The sequence below is a fragment of the Peromyscus maniculatus genome, chromosome 21 (assembly GCF_049852395.1).
Source record: "Peromyscus maniculatus bairdii isolate BWxNUB_F1_BW_parent chromosome 21, HU_Pman_BW_mat_3.1, whole genome shotgun sequence".
Lineage (NCBI taxonomy): Eukaryota > Metazoa > Chordata > Mammalia > Rodentia > Cricetidae > Peromyscus > Peromyscus maniculatus.
Genome location: NC_134872.1, coordinates 28,129,223 through 28,141,577, shown reverse-complemented (window position 1 = coordinate 28,141,577; position 12,355 = coordinate 28,129,223). Strand labels below are relative to the sequence as shown.

At 53.3% G+C, this 12,355-nt stretch overlaps 1 protein-coding gene across 2 annotated transcripts in view; it reads right to left on the bottom strand.

Moving 5' to 3' along the window:
- Positions 1–12,355, bottom strand: part of Cdh23 (cadherin related 23) — a 386,250-nt gene that overhangs the window by 14,082 nt on the left and 359,813 nt on the right. Inside the window, exons 42-48 of one of the 2 annotated variants that reach the window (XM_076557194.1) lie at positions 12,121–12,330; positions 10,558–10,665; positions 8,693–8,795; positions 7,323–7,448; positions 6,184–6,387; positions 4,810–5,268; positions 1,118–1,234 (exon numbers count right to left, since the gene is read on the bottom strand). In XM_076557194.1, coding sequence (XP_076413309.1) covers positions 1,118–1,234; positions 4,810–5,268; positions 6,184–6,387; positions 7,323–7,448; positions 8,693–8,795; positions 10,558–10,665; positions 12,121–12,330 — 1,327 coding nt within the window. Of the gene's footprint in view, positions 1–1,117; positions 1,235–4,809; positions 5,269–5,540; positions 5,673–6,183; positions 6,388–7,322; positions 7,449–8,692; positions 8,796–10,557; positions 10,666–12,120; positions 12,331–12,355 lie in introns of those variants that run through there. The other variant, XM_076557193.1, reaches the window with a different exon arrangement.

The following is a 12,355-nucleotide window of genomic DNA, read 5'->3' as shown; positions in this document are numbered from 1 at the left end:
TCCTGGTGTAGCCCAAGCTGCCCTAGAACTCGCCCTGTAAACCAGGCTGGCCTCAAACTCAGAGATCTGCCTGCCTCTGCCTTCCAAGTGCTGGGGTTAAAGGCACACGCCACTGCCGCCGGGCTAATGCCTAGAATTTTACGTGGCTTCTTAGGATCAAACTCAGGTCCTCATGCTTCCAAGGTGAGAACTTCAGCTGAGCTCTATCTCCCCTGCGCATCTGTCCCAACTCTCGGTCTGGAACCCGTGACCTTGCCCTCTGAGCTGACCATCACTCTTCCGTAAGAGGAGGGACTTGTAGTCTACCAATGGGCTGGGCGGCTCCGAAGCAGCCCTTGTTCTTTCCGGGGCCACAGGCTCCCAACAAACTTCGAGAGTTACGATGAAGATGGTCCCAGACCATTCCTCTGATCCAGCCTTCTCTAGCCTCTCTGATTGGTTCCCCTCAGCAGAAGCAGCCTGGGCCTGTGACCTTAAATTTTCAGGCCTCGTAAGAGATAAACAAATACGCACTTCCCTCTGAAATACTTGGGCTTCTAAGCTGTGAAGATAAGCAGCCAGTGTCTGCCAGGCCCAAGCCACTCCAACAACTATCCGTATCTTCTGGAAGTAGCCACTTGAGATCACCCCATCCCTACTCTTTCCACTGCCTAGCGCACCCAGTCCAGCCCATGGTAGCTTCCCAGCACATGTCCCCTTCTCTGTCTGTCACTGAGCCTGCCCAACTGGTCTGTGGCCTTAAATGCCCTTCTTTTGCTCTTTGCTTCCTGTCCCGACCCCATGGCTTCCTATCAGATCACTATCCGAGGGACAGTTCCTGTCTTCTACTCTAGCCACACCCTGGATTCCAATACTACTCTGACACCCTCCCCTCCCAGCTTTACTGATTCTCTTCCCCCTCAGAGTCTGAGGGTGCAGATCCCACACATTTAGGGCCACAGTCACCCTGAGTCTCAAGGTGGTTGTTATTATCCTAAGGTAGCCCGACTCCTCAGTAGGCCTGGCAGCTGAGGCCTGGGATTCCTTCCTTATGGCCAGGCCTGGACTTGCTCTTAGCCCATCCCAGGCCTGGAACAGCTCTGAGTGACCAGTAAGAGACACCAGCAGGGATTCTTACCGTTTGGCACACTGACGGAACGCTCTGGGAGGTCGCTGGCATTGTCAATCACCGAGAGTGTGACCTCATAGGTAGCAACCAGCTCTCGGTTCAAGGGAGACTTCACCATCACGGACCCTGTGGGCCAGACCAAGTCAGATTCTGCTAGAGGGGAACCTCATGAAGTCTGGGCTTCTCAGAGCCCCTGCCCCACCACACCCCATCCTGAGCGAGGGTACTAGTCCCTGATGGACCATGAGACTTGCGGCTGGGATGGCCTATATATAGCCCTTCAGCTGATGCTGGTGACCTTGGGCAGGCTGTTCAACCTCTGCTTTCCTCATTTACAAAAGGGGGAAATCGTAGCACCACCACAGAAGCCCCAGGGAGTCAGAAAAAATAAAATGAGATTCTATCAATGAAGTACTTAGAACTTTGCCTGGCAGATACAAAGTGCTATGTAATCTTTGAAAATAAACACAGCAACATGATGTTTCTATTCCACACCAGTGTGAATCTACTCGGGACTGCTGAAGAATATACTAAAAAATGGGCGAGGTGAGCCAGGCCAGGAGCACACATCCTCAATCCCAGGCAAGCAAGGATGTGGCAGGAGGCTGGTGAGTTTAAGGTCAGCCTGGGCTACAAAGCAAGACTTTGTCTCCAAAACTAAACCAAGCTGAGCATGGTGCTCCATGCCTGCAATCCCAGCTACTTAACAGAGTGGAAGAGCAGGCTGGGGAGATGGCTCCGTGGTTAAGAGCACTGGCTGCTCTTCTAGAGGACCCGGGTTTTATTCCCAGCAACCACATGGTGGCTCACAACCATGCGTAACTCCAGTTCCGGAGAATCCAACGCCCTCTTCTGGTCTCCATGGATATTGCACGCACATGGTGCACAGCCATACAAGCGGGCAAACCACCAGTGCAGGACAGAACATAAAAATTTAAATAACAAATTAAGAAATCCAGTCACTAGTTTTCAAAAAAGAGAAACAGGAGTCTAACTTAAGTGAGACCCTGTCTTAAAGTTTAAAAAAAAATTAAATGGGGGTTAGGAATACAGTTTAGTGACGGAGTACTTGCCTAGCATACATGAAAAAGGTCTGGTCAACACCCATTACCAGAAGGAAAAAAAAAGGTAAATTTTATGCTCTATGTCACAATTTTACAAATGTTTATATTCCAAGGAAGATCTCCCGGCCTCTGGAACCAGGGCAACTACCCAGGGACAGGCTGGAGACCCTAGGCATGCCCCTTTGTCCCGAATAAGTAGACTGTGACGTGGTGCCGATTACAGGATAGAAATGTCAGTCTGTGTTGGTGACAACAGATTCCTTCTCTCCCCTGATAACTCCCAGAATCCCCGGCTGCTCCATAAACCAGAGAGGATCTCTCCGGAAGTTCTGGTTTTGCTGGATGTTGGTCAGTCTGCTGGGGCCTTTCTTCTCCCTGCCGGCTGGGGTCTGGGTGGCTCCTCCTGGGATCCCCCTCATTGGCCCTAGACCAAGATCTCCTTCTCCCTCTTAGGTACCAGGGTCTTAGGCTATCCTTCCCCCTGGCAGACCCCCTGCTGGGTCGCTGTCCTCCACAGGTCCCCAGCCACGGGTGGACACTTACCCTGGGTGGCCGCCTCCTCCTCCTCCTCCTCTTCCTACTCTCGCTCCCCGACCCCCCGGGCTGGGGAGCGAGGTTGGGGAGAGGGCAGCTGCGTTCAGTCTGCAAAGGCTGGGCACGGCCTGGGCCGGCCCCCCCAGGGCAGGAAGGGTTGGGGTGTGAGGCATGGAGGAGGGCAATGGGGTGAAGCAGAGAGGAGATGAGGTGGGAAGTGACAGGACAGAGCTCAAACCTGCAGGCCTGTCAGCCGTGAGGGAGAAAGAGAGGGTTAACATTGGTTAGTTCAGGGTGCCGTGAGGAGGGACCCGGGGGAGGGTGTGGGTGGGGTGGTGGCTGTGGGACTCAGAGCTGGGCCAGGGCAAGAGGGGGCTAAGATGGGGAGAAGGGGGAGAGGGGAAGGAAGTGGGGGTGAGGACCCAGCTCAGGAGCAGAGGGGGCTGGGGGATCTGGGAAGAAGAGGGTAGGAAAGCCGAGCAAGGGGATGGGGGGCCACGAGGAAGGTGGACAGAGAAGACACTGGAAAGAAAAAGAGAGAAGCATCAGTGGGAGGCAGCGGGGAACGAAAGAGAAAAGTTGGGGAAGCACACTAGCTATCCAGGGGAGTAGGGATGGGGTGGCTCTTCATGGTCCTGACAGACCAGCTGGGATCCCCCTTGACCTGGCCTAGGCTAGCACACAATGCTACCAACTGCTCCCAAGGGTTCATGGGTTACCTTTTTTTCTTTTTTTATTTTATTTTTTCCTTTTGGGTTGAAAATACAGGTGAGGTTCATCCTACACTGGTTCACTGTGTGCTATAACTGTGGGCATTCCTTTTGCCCCCTCCCCCCCAATTCCCTCAGGCCCCTCCTCTCGGGCAGTGTGTGCATGTGGCATGCATGTGGCATGCATGTAGTATGCGTGTGCTGAGACTGAGGGTATAGCTCAGTTGTAGAGTACTGGCCCAGCATGCAGGAGGCCCTGGGTTTGACTCCCTCATTCTTTGACCCCAGGCGTTGCTTGGGAGGTAGAGGGAACGGGAAGAGGATCAAAGTTCTAGGTCATTTTCGTCCATACTACAAGTTTGAGGCCAGCCTGGGCTGCATGAGCCCTCACCTCAAAGACAAATAAAAGGATTCCTGGGCATCATTTTGTCCCTTACGGTTATGCGAATGTGGTATCTCTCTCGCTCTATCTCTTACCCTTTTTAGCAAGCACTTAAAATGAAGACACCCCTCCCTGTCCATTGCTGTGTGCCCGGCCAACAGCCAACTGCTGTCTGGTGTCCCATGGTGTGTATGCACCACTTTTTACCCTCTGTGCTGCTAGGTCCTGGGCTCTGAATGCACTCTGGGTTTGACCTCTGTCTGATGGGGACCCTGGTCTGGACTCGACAGCAGTGCCCGAATCCCAGTGTCCCCATACTATCATCATGACAACATACACTGATGTCTACGAGTTATCTACGGGGCGCTCATGTGGCCTCGCTGTACATTTCTCTCAGTAGGAATGATTTTTAGCATGTTTTGTCATTACCGCGCTAATTTTCATGACACTCCATGTAAGACTCATGCCCCTCCCTGACTCCTCAGAGGACCCAAACCACTCAACTATGGGAGAAACAGTAAACTGTCAAAGCTATAGTAAGCAGGATAAACCCACAAAAGACAAAAATCATGATTTTGTTTCTAGGATAATGGAAGATCATAAGGGTACAGACATAGTTTCTAGAAACTTGAAATGCACCAACCCAAGGTGTTTGGCCAAAACTCCTTACTAAGGAAATAGGAGTCAGTGCTGTCTTCCATTCGAATTGCAAATGTTAAACCTCTGTAATACCGAATGCCAGCATGAAGGTGGGGTGATGGGCGCTGCCGTGACGCTGGAGGGTGAAGGACCCAGAAAGGGCTGAGCAGCCTGTCAAGGGAGGCGGACGGCAGAGGCAAAGGGAAGCAGCAGAGGAGCAGGAAAGGAAGAAGGGTCCGGCAAAGACAAGAGCACAAAGGGGGTGGCCAAGATAGAGAAAGGAAGGGGAGGGACCGGGGTGGGGGTTGGGGGGCACGGATTCTGGGTCCGGGTCGGGAGAGGGTGTTACAGAGCTAGAGGCCACCCTCGTACCTGTATTGATATTCACGGCGAAGGCATCTTCCTGGTCGGGCACCAGGCGGTCAGTGTCATCCTTGGCCACGATGCTGAGGATGTGGTACTCCAGTCTGGGGTTGAGGTCAAGGTCAACAGCAGTGACATTGGCGATGACAGTGCCTGGCTCTGCAGACTCCAGCACGCTCACTGTCTGGATGGGGTTGAGGAATTCCGGGCGGGAGTCATTGATGTCGTCGATCAGGATGGTGACGACAGCTGTGCCTGACAAGGGAACAGTGCCCCGGTCGGCGGCCACCACTGTCAACCTGTAGGACTCCTGTTCTTCTCTGTCAATGGTGGCATTGCCAACGCGGATGACTCCGGTGACGGGATGGATGAGGAAGCGGTCCTGGGCCCCGGCTTCTATGCGGTACACCAGCTCCCCATTGAGGCCACTGTCCTCATCTGTGGCTGTGACTTGAAGGACTGAGAAGCCTGTGGGAAGAAGTTGGGGCGCAGGTGAGCATTTGTACCTCCTCTAGGAAGACCAGGACCGTTTGTTCATTGTGTGTGCGTGTGTGTAGGTGTACATGTGTGTATAGGTATACATGCCCATGCGCACATGGAAGGATGCCAGGCATCTTCTTCCATCAATTTCTGCCTTGTTTTCTTTGAGACAGGGTCTCTCACTGAACCTGGAACTAGACTGGTACCTACCTGGTAAGCCCCCGTGATCCTGTCTCCATCCCCCCCACATACATCCATACCCAGTGTTGTTTGTGGGTGTGGGATTTGAACTCAGATCTTCATGTTTACTCAGCAGGCACTCTTATCCCTGGAGTCATCTCTCCACAGCCCAGAACCCTTTATTGATGATGCAAAAGAGGCCTCTCCTCACTACCTCATGTGCCAGCACATGCCACAATGGTGACCTTATGCTTCAGAATGTTTGTATTATTCCAGGCAATGTTTAGAACCAAACTTACCCCCCTGTTTCCACTAAACTGGATTATGATGAGCATCATCTTATAATCCCATCACCATATAATCCCACTTGCAACCCTAGCATTTGAGAGACTGAGGCAGGAGGACTACTGTGAGCTCAAGACCAGCCTAGGCTATATAGTGAGTTTGAGGCCAGCCTGGGCTACATTTCAGGCTATCCTGGGCTAGGATATTGAGAACCTGTCTCAAAATAACAACAGTGATAATAAGTAGATGTAGGAACGTAGATGGAACATGCTTGATCATCACAGTGTACCAAGGTTCTGAGAAGGAGCACCCAGTCTCCTGACTCTTTCTCATGGCAGTACTCTCTTCCCTGAAGAGAATTCTGTGTTCACCTGAGCCCCTAGCCTCCACCCGCTCCTGGCAGCGCATCAGCTGAGCCCGGGGCCTGACCATTGTTACCTGGTGGGCAGTTCTCCAGTAGGTGGACAGTGTAAGCAGCAGGGCTGAAGGTGGGCCAGTTGTCATTGTCATCCAGGATAGTGACGAGCAGGTGGGCTGTGCCGTTGAGTAGTCCCACATCCTCAGCCAGCAGCAGCAGCTCCAGGAGCGGGGGTGAGAAGGCCTCCCGGTCAATGACGACCCCAGACCTCACAGTCACCACGCCTGGCACCCGGTACCACCAGCCAGGGAGAGGTATAGGGTAAGGGACATGGTGGGTAAATAGAAGAGCCACCACAGCAGGGACAGAGAGGAAAGACACGGTGACTTCATTTCCTGAAGGTTTAGTTCAGTTACCCACTTCCAGGGAGCACCCACGTCTGCCACGGTTGTCCCTCCTTGGTGGCCTCTGCCGTTCTCAGGGGTCCTGTCTGCCAAGAGTGACCAGGGCAGAGGACTGACCTGGCTCCATGGAGACATGCTTCCCGAATGTCCCTGTCACTAGACTGGCCTCCTGTCCTGACAAAATTGCTGTGGCCTGGCTCCTGGGAAGCTGCTGGTCTGGTGTGAGAATCGGAACAGTACTTTGGCTATTTCTGGCCAGTCAGGGGGTATTTCTGGCCAGGACACAGGACATGCAGAGAGAGGGTGAGGGCTGTTTGCTGGGGCCACGCGTCTATGCAGCAAGAGGTCCCTAAAGTTGCCTCTACGCTTCTTCTTGGGTCTTGCCATTGGGACTCTGGGGGCCTAATCCGGTTGCAATGTGGGCTGTAGGTTATGAGGAACAGGGTTCATAAGAACCGGGGCCCATTCTAAGGAGGAGCCCTAGAGCAGTGGTTCTCAACCTTCCTACTGCTGCGACCCTTTCATACAGTTCCTCCTGTCGTGGTGACCCCCCCTAACCATAACATTATTTTTGTTGCTACTTCGTAACTCTAATTTTGCTACTGTTAGGAACTGTAATGCAAATATCTGTGTTTTCCGATGGTCTTAGGTGCGCCCCCCCCCCCCCCCCCCCGTGAAAGGGTCATTTGACCCGGACCCCCCCCCCCCGCCAACCAAAGGGGTCTCGACCCACAGGTTGAAAACCACTGCCCTAGACCCAAGAACGGGTCAGTCCCACCCCAGAGCTGACTGTTAAGCCAGAGCGGAGTGCTCACCGGTGCTGTTGTTGATATCAAAGAGGTCGCTGTGGGCACCCAGCAGCTGGTAAGTGACGATGGCGTATATATCCTCATCCGCATCCAGGGCCAGGATAGGCCCATTGAGCACCGTGAGGGGTGTCCCTAAGCCAGAGGAGAGGAGTCACCCCAGGCCAGCCTGGCCCCCGCCCTCCCCCCTCCCTGTCCACATCCCCCATGACCATGGTTGACAATGGATGAGAGGGGAAGGAGGGGAGGTGGGCAGGGAGCGGGTAGGGAGGCCCTGGGGCGGGCCTGTGGCAGCCTTGGCAGACTAAACGCAGGTGCCTGGGAGCGGCCTCAAAGCTCTGCTGGGGAGAAAACATAAGAGTGGTGAGCAAGCCCCGCCGGCCTGCCTGGAGCCATGCCTGCTTCCCAGCAGCCTTTGAGGCTGGCCACTCCACCGGAGGATCTAGGGGGCTCCCTGGCATCCCCTCCATGTGTGGGTCTGGTCTGTCCTTACGCATGTAGACATTGCTCTATGACAAGGTCTGACTGTACATGGCTATACGCACACACATAATGTGTGGGCCTCTGGGTTGACATGGTAGTGGTTACATGCACACAGAGCACATCAAAGCTTAGGATGCCCCTGGTTGTGCCCTTGTCTGTCTCTGTGGGTAGGCACACTTGCCATGAGCACATCACAGGGCCACCCACATGCCTACATGTGTCTGTGCCCACGTGTAACTCCGCACGTATGCCTCGATGTGTCGGCACACTGGTGAATGCGTGAATGTGCACACCAGCAGATTTAAAAGTCATGTCCACACAGAGGTGACATCCACTCAGAGATAGTACTATCTCACTTATCACTTTCTGATTCAAAATCAAGGTCTGGGGACTCAGGGTGGCGGGGGGGGGGGGGAGCAGGGTAAGAGAACCTTCTGGAGGCATCAGAGGGAGACAAGAGACAAGGCTAACTAGTGCTGTGTAGGAGGTAAGGGCTATGCTGACTAGCCAGGATCTTTGCGCCTCACTTCTGATGGCAAATCCTAGGGTTTCTACCCTACAGGGCTGGGGAACAGGAAAGGTGGGTTCCTCTCTGTCCTGGGCATTCTTTTCACCTTGGATTCCTCTCTGTGAGGGACAGCGAGGCTGCTTTCACCCCCCCCCCAGGGTGATCAATACCAATGACCACTCTTATCTCTCTCAAACAGACCTGTGGCCTCCTTAGCAGCCCTCGTCCCCAAGCCTTGGAGCTGCACCCCCCCCTCTAGTACCCTTCTGCACCCCTTGGGTTCTATGTCCAGCTCTGACACCAGGCACACAGCACATCCTCAGCATCCACGGCCCCCAGTGGTTCTGCTTGCCTAGGAAGAACCCCCCCGGGTGGTCCCAGCACTTACCAGCAGGCGAGTTCTCCATCACCTCTGCCTGGTATGTGCCCTCGGTGAAGAGGGGGTGATTGTCGTTCTCGTCGGCCAGAGTGACCAGCAGTAAGTCAAAATCCTGTGATGGGCAGAACAGGGGGAGGATTGAGTGCTGCGCCGTAGAAGGGGACCATGGTGAGAGACGGGAGATTGAAGAAGCCCAGGGATCTAGAGTTGAAGGGTCTTCTTTGCCGGCTGCTCACTGGGTGATCGTGGCAAGATGCTATCCCCCGATTGGCCCGTCTCCACTTTCCACCCCGATCAACAGGAATCCTAACTCTTTTATGGGAATAGTGTGTGGTTGTGGGCCAGTGTGGGAGAGAGGGGTACTTAGCCACACTACACTGCCTGCTGATGAGGATTTTAGGTTGGAAGGCCGGTCCCGGCTTTCAGACCCTCACATCTGTTTGATGTTGGTTCAAGTTCACCCACGCTCTCACACAAAGCTGCACCTGCATCCTCATGGGGCCCCTGAATACAACTCAGCAGCCCTAGGTGAGGGCACAGAGAAAGCAACCTTTGCTTCAAAGCTCCGTGACGGACTTCTGGGTAACATGGCAGCTTAGAAGTCATATTGGACAAGTGACTCATTATATTTAGGGAAACAAAGGGAACAGGAATAGTTGATGACTCTGCCAGCGGATTCTCCTGTCCCCATAGCCCACTTAATTATTGCCCCAACCAGCTCCCCTCACCACAACCAACACAACTGCCACCACTGCCACCACTGCCACTGTGGAAGCGGCAGATCGACCTCAGCACTACCGTGGAATTTACAGAATTGACACCGGGGGATCGTATAAGAAAGGGCTCCCCGAGATGACTGCCACCGAGAGGGCTTTCTGTGCCAACAGGGAACCCTGTTCAACAACAACCTGTAGATCAGTCTCCTCATTGAGTACAAATGCAAAAAAATCAACAAAACACTTGCAAGCCTAAATAAAACAACAACAACAAAAAAAAATTGATCAACATGATCAAGTTGGTTTCATTCCAGAGATGACGGGATGGTTCACCATACATTAATCAAACACAATTCATCATATTAATGGACTCAGAGTCAGAAATCACACGATCATCTCAACAGATATGAATGTGACAAAATTATATCCCTTCATGATAAAATCAAGCATCTCATCGAGGATGAGAGGCATTCCCAAGGGACTGTTGCCGGAAGTGGGAATGTTATTTTCTTAGTGGTGTAGCTACTCGTGAATTGTTTGTGCTCCAGTACATACTCCAGATGGGGAAACTGAGGAACTGAGGAAGCAGTGTCCCAACAGGACCACTTAGCTGGTCAGGAGCAAAGCCAAGGAAACAGTCACAGGACTCGACCCCGGGGTAGTAAGAATCGGCCAACTCCAACCTGAAAGGGACTGCCAGGCAACACCCACTGACTTTCAAATAAAGAGCCTGTGCCTCTGACATCTGAGGGACCATTTAGCCCCACCCCCTCCTTTTAGAACCTCCAAGTGCAGGTCTGAGTCCGGTGTGTGCACACACACACACCTGTGGTTTGGGGAAGAAGCATCATCCGGCAGTCACTGAGTGTTGGCCCTGGGCCAGGCTCTGGACTGAGGACTTAGGGATACGGCATTGTGGAAGACAAAAGGAAGGCTGGGAAAATGAATCGGCTCGAGCACATACCTGTGGGCAGGAGAACTGAGATCTGAAGCCAGCCTTTGCTAAGGCAGATGTGTGCTTTTAAGCCTCTGGCAGGCTGCCAACCCCTCTCCAAGGGCGATGTGAATATTCTTTCTCACTCTTACAACTCTCTCTCACACACTCTGTCTCTCCCCCTCCCCCAACTTTCTCTTCCCCGCATCCACCCTCGGTCTCACCTTCCTGGCTATGCGTGGGTTCTCTGGGTTGTCCTTCACAGACACTGTCAGTCTGTACTCTGGGATGCGCTCTCGGTCCAGGGGCCGGTTGACAGTGACGATCCCTGTCTGGGATGTGCCAGGCAGGTTAGATGAGCAAGCACCTTCCCTCCACCCCCCAGGTGCCCATGCTCTGCCCACAGTTCCTAGGTGACTGGGGGTACCTTCCCCAAAGTGCCTAGGAGATAAGGGCCAGAGGAGGGCACCAGGATCTTTCTAGGGTGAGGGTAAGTCAGTGATACCGAGTTCTCGATATCTCAAAAGAGGGGGCCTTGGAAGACCCTGGGTTTCGAGAGTCGAAACACACTCCAAGAGGCCAGGAGAGAAATTCAGGTGCACCTCAGTATGGCTCAAGCCATTTAACCGTTTAGGGTTCACGTGTGCTCAGGAGAAGCCTTGGTATGTGCGGGGGTGGGTGAGGTTGTGGGGGTGTGGGGGTAGTTGATGGATACCAGAAAACAGCTGTTCAACAAAGCCAAAGGGGCTACTGACTTGGACTGGGTTCCAGCACTGTGCACCACAACCATATCAACAGCACTGGACCAGGGCAACTGTGTGGTGGTTGACACAGGAGACCCTCCCTGGTGCCAATGGATGCAGCTATAACCAATGACTGGCTGATTGACCATGCTGCGGCCAATTCAGTTGTTTATAATACCTTCCTTCTGATGGGCTCCTCTGCTGGCTGGAGTTCCCACCACCTGCTCTGGCTCTAGGAGTTGACTTATTTTTGAGCAGATTTTTTTTTTTTTTTTTTTTTTTTGTTTTTGTTTTTTGAGACAGGGTTTCTCTGTGTAGCTTTGTGCCTTTCCTGGGACTCACTTGGTAGTCCAGGCTGGCCTCGAACTCACAGAGATCCGCCTGGCTCTGCCTCCCGAGTGCTGGGATTAAAGGCATGTGCCACCACCGCCTGGCAATTTTGTTTTTTTATTACACTTCATTGCCTTAGTTTTTTAAGTAGGGTCTCTTATAGCACAGACTGATTTCAAACTCACTGTGGAGCCAGGATGACCCTGAACTCCTAATCTTGCTGATACTCCTCAGGTGCTAGAATTACAGATGCTACACTGCACCCTGTTTATACTTGCTTTTTGTTTTGTTTTGGTTTGTTTTGGTTTGGTTTTTCGAGACAGGGTTTCTCTGTGTAGCTTTGCGCCTGTCCTAGAACTCACTCTGTAGCCCAGGCTGGCCTCGAACTCACAGAGATCTGCCTGCCTCTGCCTCCCAAGTGCTGTATGCTTGCGTTTTGATTCAGGGCTTTTATGAACTTCAGACTAACCTTGAACTCACAGCAATCCTCCTGCTCAGCCTCGCAAAGGCTGGCCAGGATTTGGGTGTGCGCTGCCGCTCATGGATTCCCTATTTACTTTAGATCAGCTGTTGTTCCAGCCCTGGGGCCCAGTTTCTTCCGTGCCACAAAGAAGTCACCGCCCCAGTCTGGAACCCGGGACTCCTCAGTGAGCCTCTCATAGGAAGAACTTGCCCTCCCCTACCCCCCCCCCCCCCCGGGCGGCCCGACCCTACCGTGGCATTGATGAAGAAGGCCCGCTCTCGGTTGCCCGCGGTGATATTGAAGGTGAGGAGGGCATTGCAGCCGCTGTCGGCGTCGCTGGCCAGGATGTGGGCGACGAAGCTCGAGACGGGGCTGTTCTCACTGATGGTGACATTCATGGGAAGGTTCAACAGCACTGGGTCGTTGTCGTTGATGTCCAGCACTCGGATGCCCACCAGCATCTGGGGGAAGGGAGAGTCAGGGGTG